The sequence below is a fragment of the Podarcis muralis genome, chromosome 14 (assembly GCF_964188315.1).
Source record: "Podarcis muralis chromosome 14, rPodMur119.hap1.1, whole genome shotgun sequence".
NCBI lineage: Eukaryota > Metazoa > Chordata > Lepidosauria > Squamata > Lacertidae > Podarcis > Podarcis muralis.
In genome coordinates, this window is record NC_135668.1 from 45,581,700 (window position 1) to 45,600,195 (window position 18,496).

Below are 18,496 nucleotides of genomic sequence, written 5' to 3' on the forward strand. Positions count from 1 at the left end.
TTACACTTCGTTTAAAACCAAAATCACATTTGAATAGAAACTGTTTCTCAGGCGGCTAGTCCTAGTCTTCGTAACCCTGTACCTTCTTCCAGAAGGCAGAAGCTGAAAGAGATCATTTCCGGGGTGCGCACTATCCTGCACTATCTCTGCAGGTTTCTTATGGCACCTGGAAGCACAGATTTGAGCCAAGGTGGGGAAAGTGCACCCAATTATTCTCTCCACAGTCTTTACAACCCTGGACCCTTGGGCTCCCCTCCAACTCTACAATGATTCCTTCTTCACAAACCACAGAGTTAAACTATGGAATTTGGTCCCAAAAGAAGCAGTGATGGGTCACCAAGCTGGATGGATTTGAAACAGGCTTAGGCAAACCCATGAATGGTATCAAGAGCTGCTTGGGAGGATGCTTATGAATGCCAGTGACTGGAAACAGCTGGGGAGGGGGAGAGATGTTCAGGGCCTGCTTTTAGGCTAACCATGGGCATGTGGCTGGCCAGCAGGGGTGCCAACTTGAACAAAATGTTGGGGGGCCCAGTTAAGCCCCGCACCACATGATCAACCACAACACACACAGCATTTGAATGCCAGTGCCCATCAACTTTGAGGGTCCAAGGCCCCCTCAGATAGTTCATGGCATAGCTGTCAACTTTCCCCCTTTTTAAAGGGAAATTCCCTTATTCCGAATAGGATTCCTCGCAAGAAAAGGGAAAAGTTGACAGCTATGGTTATGGGCAGGGAAGCAAAGGGACCTCAGCCCCTAGGAGTTAGCTCCTATGTTGGCCACTGTGAGAAAAGGATGCTGGAGATTGAAACTTGAGATTGAAAAAAAAGAAGAAGCGAGAACTAAGGCCACATTCATGACATGCCTTTATAGCAGTACCACGCCACTTTAAACAGCCATGGCTTCCCCCAAGGAATTCTGGGATCAGTAGTTCATTAAGGGTTCTGAGACATTTTACAAGGCCCCTGTTCCCCTCCCTAGAGCTACAGTTCTCAGAGTTCCCTGTGAAGAGGAGTTGATTGTTCATCCACTTTGGCAATTGTAGCTCTGAGGAGGGAGAGAAGAGTTTCCTAACGACTTTTGGCACCCTTAACAAGCCACAACCCCAGAATTATTTGGGGGGAAGCTATGACTGTTTAAAGTGATATGATACTGCTTTAAATGTACAGTGGTACCTCGGGTTACATATGCTTCAGATTACAGACTCTGCTAATCCAGAAATATTACCTCGGGTTAAGAACTTTGCTTCAGGATGAGAACAGCAATCGTGCTCCAGCGGCGCGGCAGCAGCAGGAGGCCCCATTAGCTAAAGTGGTGTCTCAGGTTAAGAACAGTTTCAGGTTAAGAACTGACCTCCGGAACGAATTAAGTACTTAACCCGAGGTACCACTGTATGGTGAGATTGTGGGCTAAGAGAAACCCACCCCTGGTACCCTTCTTTGTGGTCCCCCAGTTCCCCTTTTGCAGAGAGTGAGCCTGGCGCCATTGCCCCTTCAGTGGGATTTTCACTCTACCCCTCCCTATTTCCACAGTCTTCCTGGGTTGCCATGCCGTGTGCAAAGGATGAGTTCTTGGACGAGCTCTTGCAAGAGTGCGTAGCCTGCAATGTCACATGTCACCCGCGCCCATTTCAAGGATGTGCCGATGCCTGCAGTGAGTGTCCTGGGAACATGTGCTGTTTTGTTTTATTTTTTAAGTTGCAATATTTGCGTGCCTCTTTTCAACCATGCTGCTCCCAGATCCTGGAATCAGATCAGCTGACGTCAGTTGCTGCATTCCCCTTGCAATGGCAGCTCAGAAATAGCTTTTGATGGTCCTAGAGAAAGATAATCTCTCCCGGCTCCTGGCTCGCTTTCCTGGAAAAATGGTGGTACAATTTTTTTAAAAAAAAAAAATAGAGAGAAAAAATAGGATGTTCATTTGCATAAAATTTGCACAAAAATTGAATATGTTAATTTGAAAGCTTAAATGCAAAATTAGTGACTATGATTTAAGATTGCATTTATCTGTCCTGGAGAAAAGGGCGGCCAGGTGAGCTGTGTGTTTTGCACAACCTGCTGTTCAGGTGCTACTAACCTTTGATGGGAAGCTTGCCCTCCTTTCTAAGGGGTATTTATTGGTGTTGCCAGACCTCCAGTCTGACCTGAAGTCTCCAGGTGTGCCTGGCCCCCTGTAGATGTCAGGTGGAGGTGAACCTCCAGGTGGACAAAAGTCCCTTTAATAATAATAATACATATTATTAAGAAGACTTACATGCAGCTTGCAAGCTTACAAAGCCCAGCAGGAGCCAGCTACAAATTGTAGCATACTTGGAGGTGGGGAAGTGCCCCCCATTAACTTCCATCTCCAGAGCCCATCCTGTGACATCACCAGGGGCCACCCTAGCTCGGAGGTTTGGGATGTGAAACCTCAGGGTTTGGGATGCTCCTGATTTGACAACTCTAGTATTTATCTTTTGGCCAGCCTTGGACGGGACAGCCCTTCAAATAGGGAGCTCCACCAAGTAGGAAAGAAGCTCTAGGGTTGGAGAGGGAGTGTTTTCATCAGAGTCCTCTTCCAGAGTCCACCAGATGTTCCCACTGGTGCTCAGCCTTGGTCAACATACCGGTACTTCCCAAAGGGAGCTTGTTGCAGCAGGAGCGGGAGACACCCATAACTTTTCACCAGCCTGATTCATCTCTGACTCTCAGCCTACTCTCCTGAGTCAGCTTCTGCTTCTGGACTTTGCTCTGCCACAGGCTCCCACAGCTCACTAAGCCCTCTTACCTCTTCAGTTTCCCATACCTCATCCTCCCAGTCTCCTCCCTCTTCTCCAGTGTGGTGTAGTGGTTGAGAGCGGTAGATTCGTAATCTGGGGAACCAGGTTCGCTTCCCCGCTCCTCCACATGCAGCTGCAGACCTTGGGCTAGTCACATTTCTCTGAAGTCTCTCAGCCCCACTCACCTCACAGAGTGTTTGTTGTGGGGGACGAAGGGAAAGGAGAATGTTAGCCGCTTTGAGACTCCTTCGGGTAGTGATAAAGCGGGATATCAAATCCAAACTCTTCTTCTTCTTCCTTGTGACCACTCATTGTCGTCCCACCACCAATCTCGGGGATCTGAGCCTTTGTCTCTTGGGGGTTCCCCAGATGGTAGCTCCCACTACTCCTCAGTGCCCAGCCAGTCCATGACATCTACCTTGGGTCAGTCACTAACCAGCCTAACCAGCTTCACAGGGTTGTTGTAAGATTCAAGGAGGCGGCGAAGAACCACGCACCCCCCCTTGAAGGAAAGGTGGGCTATAAATGCAATTCAATAATAATTTCCAGAGCAAGAAGCATATTTTCTTTGTTTGAAAAGGTTTTAATCGATCGGTCTAATGGCTAATTGAATATAGCTGCAACCCTAATTGGAATTGGCATGGGTTACGGAGCTCATTTACGAAGAGGGATGTTGAATCTGCGACTCTCCGTGTATTTTGAACTACAACTATTATCATCCCTGACCACGAAGGTTGGGGTTGACAGCAGCTGGAGTCTAACCACATTGGGAGTGCCACAGACTCCCCCATCCCCGTCACAACAAAATATTATAATGAGCTAATTTATGAAGCCCATAAAAATAATCACGATCCCTATTTATCACCACTTATTTCTGACAACAAGCGCTTTGCAACATCTGAAGGGCGCGTCAGCCGTGCTTGGTGGATGCAGGCTGATTTAACAGCTGGCAATAGGTGCAAAAAGCTTCACGGAATAAGGTGAACCGGCTGGCAAGCCAGATGCTCCAGCAGTTCAGTGGCGAGAGGAGAGCAATCCCTCTTCCAGCTTTCGCCAGCCTCAAGGATGCTGCTGTTCCCATGGCAACATGAGCTGGTAGCCAATGAACTGCAGGCGGGCCCAAGATTGGACCGGAGAAAATGCTGACTCGTGACTGGAGCATCTTGCTCGTTATTTATTTAATACAATGGATGCAAACCCTGTTTTGTCTCCTTCTCCTCAGGTTCCATGGACTGCAGCAAACATGAGGGCTTCTACTATGACCGGCTCCTGAGGCAGTGCTTCAGTTGTGTTAGTCTCTGTGGGCAGCACCCCAGGGAATGCAACCCTTTCTGCAAAAGTAAGCGTCTGGGATGAATGGGCCACATTAGAGCTGGACAGCAGGGTTTTCCTCACTGGATTCTCAGCCCCAGATGATACCTCCAGGCATAGAGTGTTCCCCCTCAGAGTGTAAATACAGCTCAACTCCTTCCCGCCCCGCCCAGACGCAACACTCCAGAATTAGGTTACAGAGCTTCTGTGTTGGAGCATGCCTGTATAAACCAAAACGTTGGGGGATAAAGGACAGAATTCTATGCTGCTGCGAAGATCTAGTGTACGCTATGCCTTTAAAGCACATTTGAGGCACATCCTTCCCCTCAAAGAATTCTGGGCACTGTAGTTTGTTAAGGGTTACTGGGAATTGTAACTCTGTGAGGGGGAAACTACAGTGCGCAGAATTCTTTAAAGGTATAGCGTGTACGGCGGATGTGCCAACACACCAGGCAGATTGGGGGTGGGGGTGGGGAATAGTGTAATGTGTGTGTACAAAGTAAGATTTAGCTTTTGCCTCTGGCCCTGTCCACCACTGGCCCGTGGCTCTCGGGAGGTTTCCCAGCACAGAATGTGGCCATTGGGCTGATAAAGGTTCCCGATCCCTGCGTTAGGCATTGTGCACAGGGTGTTCACCAAAGCTCCATGGAGGATTCCTGCTAGATGAGCAGCTGTTGACCTTGTTGCCCCTCCACTGACTTTCAGAGGATGCTGCACCAGCAGTGGCTGCTCTCCAGGGTGTCCAGTGCAAGATGGACAGTGCGTGTGACCAGCGGATGGTCATCTACATGGTCTTGGGCATCTGTCTGTGTACTCTGCTCTTCTCCTTGCTGTTGACTTGGGTCCACTTTAGGAAATGGGTGGATGCGGCGATCTGCCAAGCCGGTACCATCGCTTGCCGGAAAGGAAATGACAGCCCCAAAGGTAAATGCTTTCTAACATTTGAGTTCAGATTTCTCAACCCACCCCAAATGCAGAATCCACATTGTCCAGCATAGAATCGGGTCAGATCTACAGATGCATCAGAATCAGGTGGTGGGAGGCGATGAAGGACTCGCTCACAAATTTATTGACAGCTGCACGAGTTATTATAGCTAGGAAGTGGAAGGGGCAAGCAGAATATAAAATGGAAGAATAGTATAGAGATGTGGGATATAGCTATTAACGATAAATTAACATGTGCCATTAAGGTAAGACGGTGGCATATGCAGGAGGAAAGATTTTGAGGAGATATGGAGGGCGTTTGTAGAATTTGTACTGTTAAAATGGAAAGGGGTCAAACTGTCCCAAGAGGTGTTGAAGTTTTGGGAGGTTGGATAGTTACAATGGAATGGTCTCAGTGGTGGGGTGCACATTTTTATTCTTATTTATTTATGGTTATTACTTTGTCAAGATAAATAAAATAAAATAAAATAAATCAGGTGGTGGGGAGGACTGTACGCTTTAGATAAGTAGGTGTGGCGATCACATTGGCATATGCTCCTCCTATTTTATTTTTTTTAAGCTTTCCCCGCAAGAGGAAAAGCAGAGTGTAAAGTTGGCTGAGTTAGAACTCTTAACTGCAGTGAGGTTTGTCTGAAGAATGTTAAGAACTATGATTCCCCACTGAAGTCTAAAGGAGCACAGTCTACTTTCAGACCTCAGCATTCTGCTTTATCAAAGGTTGTGTTTATGCCGCAGTAAACTGTCCTGGTCTAAGGATGTAACCCACAGTAAATTAATCTATTAGTTTAATAGAAAAGCTGGCATTAATTAATTTTTTTGAAAGATTAAATATTTGCAAAAAAAATGTGAGATGCACAGGACAGAGAACACTTTCATCTGTTCTGACAAACATTAACACCCTCCCCCCACCCAATAAATAATAATTTGGTTATACCCCACCCACCCCTTTTATAATTGTTTAGCCATATGTGGATTTCTGTATTTCACTAGTTTAAGTGATCAAGTGCCTATGAGAAATCAAACAAATCTCTTTCAATAGAGGACAGCCCTAAAAACACACACACACTCTCTCTCCTGTGCCAAGAAAAACTGTATAAATTATTTAACCCACTTAAAAACATGCTCGCTTGTTTCCTGCTTCTGCTAAGCCAGGGGGACTTTGCAGGAAACTATGAAGATAATGGAAGCCCCACACTCCCATCTCCAAAGCACACACTCACCACCAAAAACCTTCCCTAGCCCACACCCCATCTCCTCAGACCTCCCTGGTCTACAATTTCCAAGTATGTCTTTGCCACCAGGACTTGGAACCTTTCCCAAAGCAAAATTCAGGCTTCGTAGGCTGCTGGATTCCTCACTCAACGGTGGCTTGCCATGTGTAGGGTTGCCAGGCCCAGACCCTGAGATTTCAGAGCACAAACCTGAGATCTAGAAGCAGCCTCCGGTGGTGTCACATCCGTGAACCTTGGAGATGGAGGTTAATTGGGAGGGGGAAATGGAAGAAGGCAGTCAACACACACCCAGACTTTCTGTGCTATGATTCACAGTCGGTTCCCGCTCGGCAGAAGCTTGCAATATGCATACACATACACAGTCTTCTTAATACTAATTATTAAACACACTCTGGTGCCAGCCCTCCACATGCCACCTGGAAGAAGCCAGGCAAACCTTGAGACTTTGGGTGAAGCCTGGAGGCTTGCCAACCCTAACACCATGCCATTGGCTCTTCTCATTTACATTTTCAGCCTCATAGAGGCCTTTTCCCCCCAATGCATTTGTCTTTTATCTATGGCATTGCTATTTACTGCATTCACAGCTCCTTGAGGGAGCTCGAGGGAGCGTTCATGGTTCTCTCTCCCCCTGTCCCTTGCCAATCATATTCCCGCAAGATTGAGGGGTAGGTTAGTCTCGAGAGATCATGACTGGCCCAAGGTCAGCCTCTGAGCTTCGTGGCTGAGTGGGGACTTGAACCCTGATCTCCCAGATCCCAGTCTGACACTCTCAGGTGCTGTACCACACTGGTCTTCAACTGGAAGGAAAGATTCCACAAGTAGGCTATGCCACAGGTCGCCGCAACAACCACCCCTTTATCTCCCCTCCACTTTTATTTTCTTACTTTTTAAAATTACAGTGATGGGGAGAGAAAGGAAAAAAACAGAGGAAAATACCATTCCACCTAATGCTCAGGCTGGGGGTGCCATTGTTTATGTAGTCAAAACAGCATTGCTCGTGCACAAGAGGGAGTTTGGGGAGTGGTGAAACCCCCTGGTTTGCAGCAGCGCAAGAAAGGGAAGGAACACCCCCCTCAAAAAAGAACCTTCACGCTTCAACATTTTATTATAGGTTCCAGCTGTGCAGCTAAAAAAAAATATGGCACTAGTATGTGCTCTACAGGGTTAGGCTTTGACATTAATTCTTGCTTCCCTGTGGAGAAGTTCTGTGAAGGGGCAAGGGCTCTCCCAGGCTGGAAAGCGATTGGTGGGGGAAATAGGGGCAATTTCAGGATCAAATCAGAAGCAGGGATGGCTTTTGTAAGTCCCTGGAAAATAGGGAGACTTGGGAGGGCATGCCTAGCAGTTAAAACTGGCATAAAACCAATAGATGTACCCCAAGCAGTGAAAGGTATTGTTTAGCGCACACTGTTCTGCCTCTTAAGCTCAGGACAGTGTGAAAGATTCTATTCTGCCCCCCAAACCTCACAGCAACCCAATAATTCTCTCACGCCTTTTCCAGCCTCCTCAGATACGCTTTGTGCACTGTGTCATCCATTCCACTCTGTTGTTTCTTCTTTTGGTGTGGAGGCCTCAGCAAATGCCCAGCTGGATTGCCTTCTGGATGGATTATAAATATAATGGGTAAACACGCCCTCCAATGAAAATAGGGATGTCCTATTTAATAATACAGTGGTACCTCAGGTTACATACGCTTCAGGTTACAGACTCCGCTAACCCAAAAATAGTGCTTCAGGTTAAGAACTTTGCTTCAGGATAAGAACAGAAATCATGCTCCGGCGGCATGGTGGCAGCAGGAGGCCCCATTAGCTAAAGTGGTGCTTCAGGTTAAGAACAGTTTCAGGTTAAGAACGGACCTCCGGAATGAATTAAGTACTTAACCTGGGGTACTACTGTAATAATAATAATAATAATAATAATAATAATAATAATAATAATAATACCCCACCCATCTGACAGGGTTGCTCCAGCCACTCTGGACATCTCCCAACATATATAAAAACATAATAAAACATTAAACATTAAAAAAAACCTTCCCTGTACAGTGCTGCCTTCAAATGCCTTCTAAAGGTTGTATAGTTAGTTATCTCCTTGGCAGAACCACATACCCTCCAAAATTTCTCCAATGAAAATAGGGACCCATAACCTCCAATATTTCTCTGATGCAAAATAGGGATGTCCTAAGGAAAAGTGGAACATTCCGGGATAAAACCAAAAACCGGGATGGCTTCTGTAAATCTGGGACTGTCCCCGGAAAGTAGGAACACTTGGCCTGGATAAATAAAGGCCCAAACCTCATGCAGTGATTTTCATGGCTGAGTTGAGATTTGAACTCGTGTCTCCATGCTTCTTACCTGATACTGCCTGCTACACTACACTGGCAGCTTCTGGGAAGACTCCCACTTTAATGCACATGGGCTTATTTTTCAGAGCATCTAATGGAAGCAGGGAGCGTGGGGAGCGGATCCAGCGGCAGCCAGACACCAGAGCCCATTGAAACCTGCGGCTTCTGCTTCCCTGAAGCAAGCCCTGCCGTTCAAGAAACCAGGGCCCACAGGACTTACCAAGCCGGGATGGAAGGGGGTCCCGCCGTGGCAGGGACTGCTGGCACAGGGAGTATGGGAACCATTCCTACCCCTGAAGATGGTCACTTCCAAATTATCTGCTCTCCCTCGCAAGAAAAGATGCAGGTGAATTGAGATACGGGGCAATGAGATACTACAGGACCAGAGCAAAGCTGCGTGAATTTTCCAGGTTCTTCCTCCACACAATTCCCCTGGGAATGCCTCCTTACACAATCTGCAGAATCCAGCAGGTAAAACAATTCCTGGACTCAGCCACTTCAGGACTGCAGGTGGCATCGATTTGCATGTCTGAATTCTACCCCCCTTGGAAAGACCTCCCCGCATATAGAAAGCCAGGGCTTCAGGAGTAAAGAGTTTTTTAGCCTAATCTTCTCTCTTGACATACCTGCTATTTACATTAACAGTTAGGAAGTCTTTCCTGCTCTCCTCTCTGCACATGTTCTAAATCAGCAGTGGGCATGACATCCCAGGGGGAAAGCCCTTCATTGACTTTCTTTCAAAGCAGAACAAAAACCAGCAGCTAGTGAAGAAAGCCTAATTCTTTGTCTGTTCACAGGAAAAGTATTGAGAGCGCTTGGATGAAAGATCACGTTTCTACTGACCCCGATTTCAAATAAACATGCCTTACTTTCTGCAATACGCGCCACAGCAATCATTCACAGGTATATAAAAATCAGATATGCCTACAGTGTTTATTTTACACACCATTTTTTCCTCAAAGGAGTAGTGCACATGGTTCCCCTCCTCATTTAATCATTTCCCCAAGCAATCTGAGACTCTGCAGGCATGCCTGCCTTTGCTCTTCCCACTTCATGCCTCCCTTGGTTCTGGGAGACCAGGGAAGAGGGGAGCTTGTCGCAGCAGGAGTTGGAGGCAACCTGGCTTCCTCGCCAGCCAGACTCATCTCTGCCTCTTGGTCTCCCTCCTTTCCTGCTTCTGCTTCCATTTCTGCATCTGAACTTCTCTCTGCCACAGACTCTCCCATCTCACTAAACCCTGTTAGCTCTTCAGCTTCTGACACCATCTCTTCCCAGTCTCCTCCCTCTGACCACTCATTAACATCCCGCCACCAATCCCCAGACTCTGAGCCTTCTACCCTTGGGGGTTCCCCAGCTGGTTCCTCGGCGTCCAACCAGTCGATAACACCCTTGGGGTTCCTTGCACGATTCTATGATTTCAATGGCACTCACTTGCAAATCCTGCATGCTTAGCTCTGAAGCTGAAAGGCTTTTTTTAAAAAAAACCTTCCCTAAAGAGTGGCATGAAATGAGCCAGCTTCAATAGGACTGCTAATAAATCCCATCACAGCTACATGGCAGGCTTTTCGCCATCCTGAAAAGTATACATCAGCTCAGAGTCATTTTGCCATAGAAGGCTTTACTGTACTCAGGCATCCCTTGGTCTACATCTCCCTAGATTTCTTGCAAAAGCCTAAGAAACCTACTGGATAGGCGGATTCCCAGGAAAATGGTTGCACAACACTTTGCACTGGGGCCCAATTAGGCATGCCTATTTGAAATGTTTTGTGAGTGCGGAGAGCTACGATCACTGCAAAGGCTCAACAATCTCAAAAGCTTTTTCGAGAGGCGGTGGAAAGCAGCTGCGGAGTTAGAGCAAAAACGTGATGTCAGAGGCAGATGAGTATAGCTTAACAAGCAAACGCCTTTCCTTGCCCTCCAAAAAGCAGCTTATGAAGTACAGAGACGTAGGAACATTGGGAAGATCCCTGCTGAATCAGGCCAAAGGCCTATCTAGTCCGGCAGTCTGTTCTCACAGTGGCCAGCCTGATGCCTCAATTGAAAGTCTGCAAGCAGGTCATGAGTGCAGCCCCACTCTATGGTTCCCAGCATCTGGTATTCCCAGCCACTGGGGAAGGAGCGGTTCCCCCCCAGAAATGGGAAACTTGAGGCGGGCCTGGGGAGATCAGGACAGACTGTCGGAATGTTTTGTACGGAGGTGTTGAAATGGCGTCTGTCTACTTTTATGGCTCTTGGATGAGTGTAAAATCCACACAGAATATAACAACGTTTGTCTTCAACCTGCTAGTGGAGATTATCAGAGATCACAAAGAAAGGAATATATGATAACAACAAGAAGATGAGGAAAACAACAAAGAGAAGATTGAACAGAACTGTGAATATTATTTTGACAGAACTGTGTAATTAAAGCAGCAGCAGCAAGCGAGATGATCGGATCCCTTTCGGAGCTCGAAGCATGGGTACCCCCAACAAAAATTTAAAAAATTTGGCTGTGTAATTTGGAATTATTGTGATTTGGAATTAATGTGATGTGATTGGCCTGTTAATAAAAATTATTTTAAAAAACAAACAAAACAGAAATGGGAAACTTGTAATCTTTCAGGTGTTTTAGCACAACTGCTCCCACCCTCCCTGTCCATATTGGCTGGGGCTGATGGGAGATTATTATTTTAATTGCCAGGAGCCAAAGTCAGCAAAGAAAAACATGGTCTCAGAGAAGTCAACTCTTTATTCAAGAAACCGAAAACAGCGTAGGCCTAGCGATCTCACCAACTCTTCCCAGGAGGTCTTGCTCCCACACGGCAGCCGAGAGGACCAAAGGCCCCTTGCTTTCTCAGCATCAACTAGGACTCCTCCTCTCCAGGGTCTTTCCCACAGAGTCCCAGGCTGCACCTGTGCCTTCTTCATTTCTCTGCAAGTTCTAGGAGAAGGGTGTGTGTGGAGAGCTGGTTCCAGCCACGGCAAGGGAAGATGTGGATCCCTGTATCACTCTGTCCCAACCCCGCACCCCAGGGAGGAGATTTAGAATGAACACACAGCTGGAAAGCAAAGGGTTATTCCCCCCCCCCCCTTTATCAATCCAGTCTTCTATGGCTTCCTTTCTTGACTGGGGTAGGAGCCCCATCAAACACAAATCCCTCCACATATATTGAGACTGTCAACACATGTAAATCGCTTCCAATACTTGGAAGTTCATTATAGTAAACAGGAGTGGTTTTTATGGCCGAAAGCGGGCCACGCCCCAGTCACCACCAGCACATCGCCAACTACGTACGGCTTCTTGGGCTGAAATGCTCCCCAGCAGAACAAAGACAAGTTGATCCATCAGTTGTAAATAAAGCCCATTCCCAGCCTGCCCCTGACAGCAAGCAGAAAGTAGCGTTGAGACCGACCGACCCGAGATGCTATTTAATTCAGCATCCGCTCGCCCTCTCCCTGGTTACCAGGCAACCGGAGCAATAGCACTGCCCATGCATGTGAGCGGATGTTAGGATGGCAACTCTTTCTTCCAGCGCTCACTGTGCGGCGGGCTGGAAGGAGAAGCCCACGATGCTAAAAGAGACAATGCAGCCTGTATTGTCCGAATTTCAAATGGGCATGGCTTGTTGTCAAGAAGTGCTTTCAAAATAATGATAAACTGGGGGGGTGGGGGGGTGGAAGAGACTGAGCTAAATATCTCTTCTCCACCACCTGCATTTGAAAAGCACAACATAAACAGAAGAGTTGGAACATAAAAAGGCCAAAAGGTAACCTCAAATTAATTAAAGCATGCTTATAAAAAAAGGGATTGCACAATATATTTTAAGGGTGGGTTGTTGTTTTTAGGGTGATCTCGCTAAAGAGACCCATTGGAAGATGACAAATAGTTCTCCTTCTTCCATGTTATGTCTGATATTGGTTCACATTCGCACCATACATTTGAAGCAGCATCAAACCACTTTAAAGAGCTATGGCTTTCCCCAAAGGATTCCAGGAGGTAAGACTGCAGAGTTGTTAGGAGAGACCGCTATTCCCCTCCTAGAACTATGGTTTCCAGAGTAGTTTGACAATCAATCCTTCTTTGCGGGGAATTCTAGAACTTGTAGCCCTGGGAAGTGGAATGTGGCATCCTAGAATCATGGAATTGTTGAGTTGGAAGGGATCCCGAGGGTCATCTAGTCCAACCCCCTGCAATGCAGGAATCTCAGCTGAAGCATCCATGACAGGTGGCCACCCAATCTCTGCTTAAAAGCCTCCAAGGAAGGAGAGTCCACAACCTCCAAAGGGAGTTCATTCCACTGTCAAACAGCTCGTACTGTCAGAAAGTTCTTCCTGATGTTTAGTCAGAATCTTCTTCCTTGCAACTTTTATCCATTGGATCAGGACCTATCCTCCAGAGGAGAAAACAAGCTTGCTCCATCTTCCATGTGACAGCCCATTAGTTATTTGAAGATGGCTACCGTATCTCCTCCCTCCAGGGTAAACATATCCAGCTCCCTCAACCATTCCTCATAGGGCTTGGTTTCCAGCAGACCCTTGATCATCTTGCTTGCCCTCCTCTGCACTCATTCCAGCTTGCACATAACCTTAGTAAATTGTGGTGCCCAGAACTGGATTCAGTACTTCAGGTGTGCTCTAACCAAGGCAAAATAGAGTGGCATTGTTACTTCCCTTGATCAGGAAACTACCATATTTACTCGAATAATGTGCACCTTTTTTTGGCCAAGCTACTTCACGAAAATTAGGATGCACATTAGATTTGATGATGCAAGCAAATACTTTTTTGGCTTCAAGGTTTTGAAAATTGAGGTGCACATAAGATTTGCGTAAACACGGTATACTCCTGTTGATGCAGTCTAGAATAGCATTCGCTTTCTTTGCTGTTTCATCACACTGTTGACTCAGTTAAGCTTGTGGTCAACTAAGACTCCTAGATCCTTCTCACGTGTACTGCTGGCAAGCCGTCTTATGGGATGTGGGTGGCGCTGTGGCCTAAACCACTGAGACTCTTGGGCTTGCCAATCAGAAGGTCGGCGGTTTGAACAGGGTGAGCTCCCATTCCTCTGTTCCAGCTCCTGCCAACCCAAGCAGTTCGAAAGCATGCCAGTGCAAGTAGATAAATAAGTACTGCTGTGGCGGGAAGGTATTTGCAGCTGGTTATTCCTGGTTATTACACTGCAAGCATCAAGGATGTATGCAGGGGTTAATGATCACATCCATTTCTGCCTAAGCAATGATTTAAAAAATCAATTGTTTTGACATCTGAAAGTAAATATAGTGAGCTTGGAAGTGGAGAGAGATTCAACCACAAGGGGGTGCCATACCTCTATTATTATTTTTTCCACTTTAATGCAGCTTGAGCTCCAGTGTTGGGCAGGAAGCAGTAGGCCAACTCCTCTTCCACTGCAAGCTTGCTGCATTATTGAAAAGGAATAAGGAGGGCGGCATTACAATAATCAGCCAGCTCTCTAAGTCAGGGCATCTTTTGGGATTTCTACGTAATCTGTACACATCAAATGGTGATATGCACTTGAAAATAGCCCCAGAACCTCACATGAGGGGCTCCTAGTAATCTTTCTTAAATAGCACAGGGCTCCTCAAAACAGAGCTTTAAAAACTTGGACAAGGACATGATCTAACTTTGAATGGAAGTACCAATCTTACTTTATCTTCAGAACCGGAAATAAGAAAAGCAGCAGCAGAAATCCCCTTGTTCTCTTTTTTAATTCATCTTCCAAGAGCACGAGAAAACCCCACGAGACAAGCACAGGCCAGAGGCTCATGAGAATGGAAGCAAGTGTCTTACATTGGTCTGAGACACCTGAGTTGTACTCACCTCTTCCTAGAGAAATCCTTGTGTACTTCCAGCTCGTGCCAACGATCTGCTCTCATCGCACAGGACTGCTCTGCTTCTCCGTGTGCCGCAGGATCCCATTTTGGAGGGAACATGCAAAAGCTGGATCAATGAATTTACTACCCTTTCTCCCCCACCAAATGTTATGGGATCCAGGATCCATCTCGTCCAAGCTTCCACACCCTTCATCTGGTTTTTGCACCACAACACCCATCAGCTTCAGTCAGCATTTGTGCTGGCAGGAGCTGATGGGAGTTGTAGTCTAAAAAACAGCTGGAGGGCACCAGGGTGGGGAAGTTGGTCTGAATACACAGAACGCTTGTTCTACATGTGCTAGAAGACTGCTGAATTTGGTAACAATCTCTGAAAGCTGAATGGTTGGGTCCCCCCCCCAAAGGCTTTGTATAAATGATAGAATTGTTGTTTTAAAAGTAGGAAGCAGCCTTCAAAATAAAAAGTTAGGAGATTTTTATAGAAATTTAGCTGGCACCCCAGCACTATCAGCAGGCCCTTTAAAAGTGTTTCTTTACTCACATAAATGCGAAAGTGGTTGTAAATGGAAAAGAGGTTACAAAACCATTCACTCTCGCTATTGTGTACAGATCTTTCTTTTTTTAAAAAACCACACCCACCCACACCAAAAGCAGGGCTTTTTTGTTTTTTACTAGGCAAGAAAGCCCCTTTCTCCATAAGCAGCAAATCAAACGCAGCCCCACCTCTGGGTTATAAAATATACAGCCCATGTGGACTCCCAGCCAGTGTCTAGACAGTAAGTAGGGGGGAGAAGGAAGCAGAGGGTGGGGGGGAAGAACATAAACACATTTGTGACAAGGCAGAAGCAAGCAAGCTCCTGGGCTTTTGGGAGGTAATGACAAAGCCAGGAGGCTTTGTATACAGAATGGGAGTGATGTATGAGAAAATTAATATATCTGAGAGATAAGGGACCAATAAAAGCAGAGCAAGTGGGGAAATCCTTTGTTTACTTAGTGTCTGGTGTTGAGGCAGAGGTGTCCAATAGTTGAAAATTAATTGCAACAGTGGCACCCAGTTACCAGAGTTAGCAGATGGCAGGTTTCTCGATTCCAAGTGTCTCCCGAGTGCAGTATTTCTTTGAGAGGGTGGAAAAACACCCAACAACAACACCGTCCAGAGAATTCCAACTTAATTCACAGGTTCCCCGCCCCCCACAAAAAAATAAACAATCAAGACCACTTTTACAGTATAAACACGCCAATTCATTCATTTTACTGATGGTTGCAAATATGAATTTCATTCTCGTGGGGAGGGTGAACAAAAGGGTGTGGAAATTAAGAAAATAGCTATTTATAGAAAACAAAAAAAGGGGGGGGGGGGCTCAGACAGAAAAAGAATCAGTGCTGACACTTTTGATGAGCAGTCCCAAGGTGTCAGAAGGTTACCTGTGCAGTAGCAGCAGCAGGAGGAGGCATGCTGGGAAGCCTCGCATAGCATCGCGACTTCGGTTCCGCATTTCCGGACTTCCTTTTAATGCTTGCCGAAAAACAAAGAGCCCGGTAATTTCATACTGTATTTATTTAATAACTAAAATTCACAAATAAAAAGGTACTTGCAAAGTCCATATCATTGCGTCGTCCCAATTCTCCTCCATTTTACTGCTTTCAGACCCATAGGCATAAAAAAAATGGGCTTGGACTTTTTTTTTTTTTAATTATAACTGTTGTATGATTGGTCAGTTGGAGCTGAAGCACCAATGGAGAAGATGCTTTATGGAGATGAGAGTACAGCCCCCGGCCTTCCCACACACATTTTGGAGGAACGGAGGGAGATGTGCCAGCGCCTGGATTCCTCTGCTCCTATTTTCCCCACCCAGAGCAATCTTTGCGTTATTATATTTCTTCTTTCAAAGTCACTGACTGTAGCCTCTTTTACATTCCCCCCCTCTTCTGTCCCTGCAGGACTGCGTACACGATGGACATTGTTCGTTTCTTACTCCTCTAGGCCACGAGCCAGCGGCAAGCAGGTCCTGTCGCAGCTCAGTGCTAGATGTCGAATGGGTGTCTTTTCATTTCAGGTAGGTTTGTGTGTCTTTTCAGAAGGCTGCCATTCATTTCACTTCCTTTCATTTCTCTCTTGAGCTGCTGAAGAAGGCTACTCGTACTCCAGGAACTGTTTGTGATAGAACAGCAAATATCTGCAGGAAGATGACAAAAAGAGGAAGGACAAGGCACCATTTTAATGCTGTCTGCAGCAGCTGACTGACTGACATTCCCATACAGCTCTTTCTCTCTCAGCCATGTTAAAAGCAGGACTATTTCTCACAAGGCAGGAATTATTCCAGGGAGGCAGCGACACTAGCTCTCCTTCGTGGTCATACTGTGAATCTCTAAATAATTTAAAGCAAATGACTCATCATGGTATGTGCCCATTCTATTCTGGATCTGCACTAGACTGCTTAATGCAGAGACTGGTCTAGTTTGGTACCCAGAAAGGAGGCCTACAGGACGAGGTCAGAGCTACACAAATGATGATGCTAAGCCAGTAGGGGGCACCCAGGTGGTTAACATCAGGCCATCAGGCTTCTGGTCTCTACAGTTAAGTTTCACTCTGGATAAATAACCAGCATTTCTCAAACCTCTAAAAGCCGTGGTACAACATTTCTGAATTAAAAACCAGCTCAAGGATTCACTTTGAGAGATACCGAGAAAGTAAAAAATGCCTGCCTTCGGAGGAGACCGTTCCCAAGATTTCAAATGAGTTCTTTTTTTAAAACTTGCAAGCTCACACATCTACCCTTTAAGCAAGCAGTGGGGAGAAAATGTCAGGTGTAATTAAGAAAACAGGAACAGGATGATGGGATCAATCTTATCATAGTCAAGAGCGTGGAATGCCAGAAGCGGAGGCAACTCCAGATTTCAAACTGTCATGCTTCTCCACCCCCACCCAATCCACCCCCCAAAATAGAATGCAGCTCTACAGTGATAAAGAACATCACAATATATTGCAGCCTTAACAACACCTAGCTATGGATAGCGGCAAGAATCATATGCCAAACCAGTTATAGGCCCTGGATGTGACATGGGAGAGTGGCAACCACTGGTGTCTTGTACAGAGGGCTTTGTATGTCACAGGTCTGCAAAGTGCAGCTTTCAGCTTTAATTTTTTAAAAAGCCAAACACACACAAAAATACAATTTCTATTGACATCAGCTGCAAAGACAAGCTTGCAAACACATGTGATCAATGTGCATCAGAGTCTTATTAACAAAAGGGGGCAGTGTATGACTTTTGGCATCTGGGGGCGTGGCTTCTGCATTCTTGACAAATTGCAGAGTTTATATATAGGGACCTTTATTAGGTTCCCTGAGCACAACCTTTTAAGTTCTGCCGAGTATGCAGTTTGGATTCTGCTGGACAAAACAAGCTCAACCCAAGACAACATATGTAAGGGAAAGGCGCTAGAATCCCCGCTGCCTGTCCCTTGTGAGTGTATCCAAAAGGTCAGCCTGAAATCTGACTGCACATGTTCCTCTCCATTTCTCCTCATCTGGAGTCTGCTGCACTTTACACTTCATGAATGTACCGAAAAGGAAATGATCGAAAATGGCATTTTATGGCTTAAACAGGAGGCTGCCCTCCTCTGTGTTTTGCTCGAGACGTACCCTTCGCTGTCTAGTACATCCTTAATGCTAGCCTTGGTGATGATGGCGTCGTCACATTTGAACCACTGGTCCTTGTGTTGCCGGATGAAGCTGGTATAGTGCCCGCTCTCCAGGGTTCCTTGGTGATTAACTACTGCAAACAAGGAATACCTGGTGGCAAAACAAGTTGGGAGAAAACACTTAGGACAAGAGGAAATGCAGCAGCTATTTCAATCAATGTTACTTGAGTCTTTATAAAATACTTGCAAAAGCGGGGCATATCCACAAGGGTGCTTCCTGTGCTCTGCACCCAGAACTTTGGGAAATGCCAAGCGTTTGAAACCAAAACTATAAGAACAACTATTAATAAGAGATATGATGTGGAATATAACTCTCAAAAGTCTCCTTGTAAGTAGTACACATTAGAAGACTTCAGCACTGACTTGTTAATCCATG

General features: G+C 46.1%; 2 protein-coding genes across 5 annotated transcripts in view; one reads left to right on the forward strand and one right to left on the reverse strand.

Moving 5' to 3' along the window:
* The first annotated feature begins 1,425 nt into the window (after window positions 1-1,425).
* On the forward strand, window positions 1,426-9,333 carry TNFRSF13B (TNF receptor superfamily member 13B). The gene is made up of 4 exons (XM_028707163.2): window positions 1,426-1,654; window positions 3,982-4,098; window positions 4,776-4,994; window positions 8,678-9,333. The coding sequence occupies exons 1-4, from the start codon at window positions 1,549-1,551 to the stop codon at window positions 8,944-8,946; spliced, it is 711 nt and encodes a 236-aa protein (XP_028562996.2). The 5' UTR covers window positions 1,426-1,548; the 3' UTR covers window positions 8,947-9,333.
* Window positions 9,334-15,957: 6,624 nt separating this feature from the next.
* USP22 (ubiquitin specific peptidase 22) overlaps window positions 15,958-18,496 on the reverse strand; it is a 105,652-nt gene continuing 103,113 nt past the window's right edge. For all 4 annotated transcript variants that reach the window (XM_028706950.2, XM_028706951.2, XM_028706949.2 and 1 more), the window contains 2 exons: window positions 18,062-18,211; window positions 15,958-16,594 (listed from right to left, as the gene is read on the reverse strand). In XM_028706950.2, coding sequence (XP_028562783.1) covers window positions 16,552-16,594; window positions 18,062-18,211 — 193 coding nt within the window. In that variant the 3' untranslated portion in view covers window positions 15,958-16,551. The remainder of the gene's footprint in view (window positions 16,595-18,061; window positions 18,212-18,496) is intronic.

Excerpts from the sequence above, each read along its gene's own strand:
- TNFRSF13B (XM_028707163.2), top strand. The coding sequence starts at position 1,549 with ATGCCGTGTGCAAAGGATGAGTTCTTGGACGAGCTCTTGCAAGAGTGC. Across the intron at positions 1,655-3,981 it reads AGGATGTGCCGATGCCTGCA|GTTCCATGGACTGCAGCAAA; the intron begins GTGAGTGTCCTG and ends CCTTCTCCTCAG. Across the intron at positions 4,995-8,677 it reads AGGAAATGACAGCCCCAAAG|AGCATCTAATGGAAGCAGGG; the intron begins GTAAATGCTTTC and ends CTTATTTTTCAG.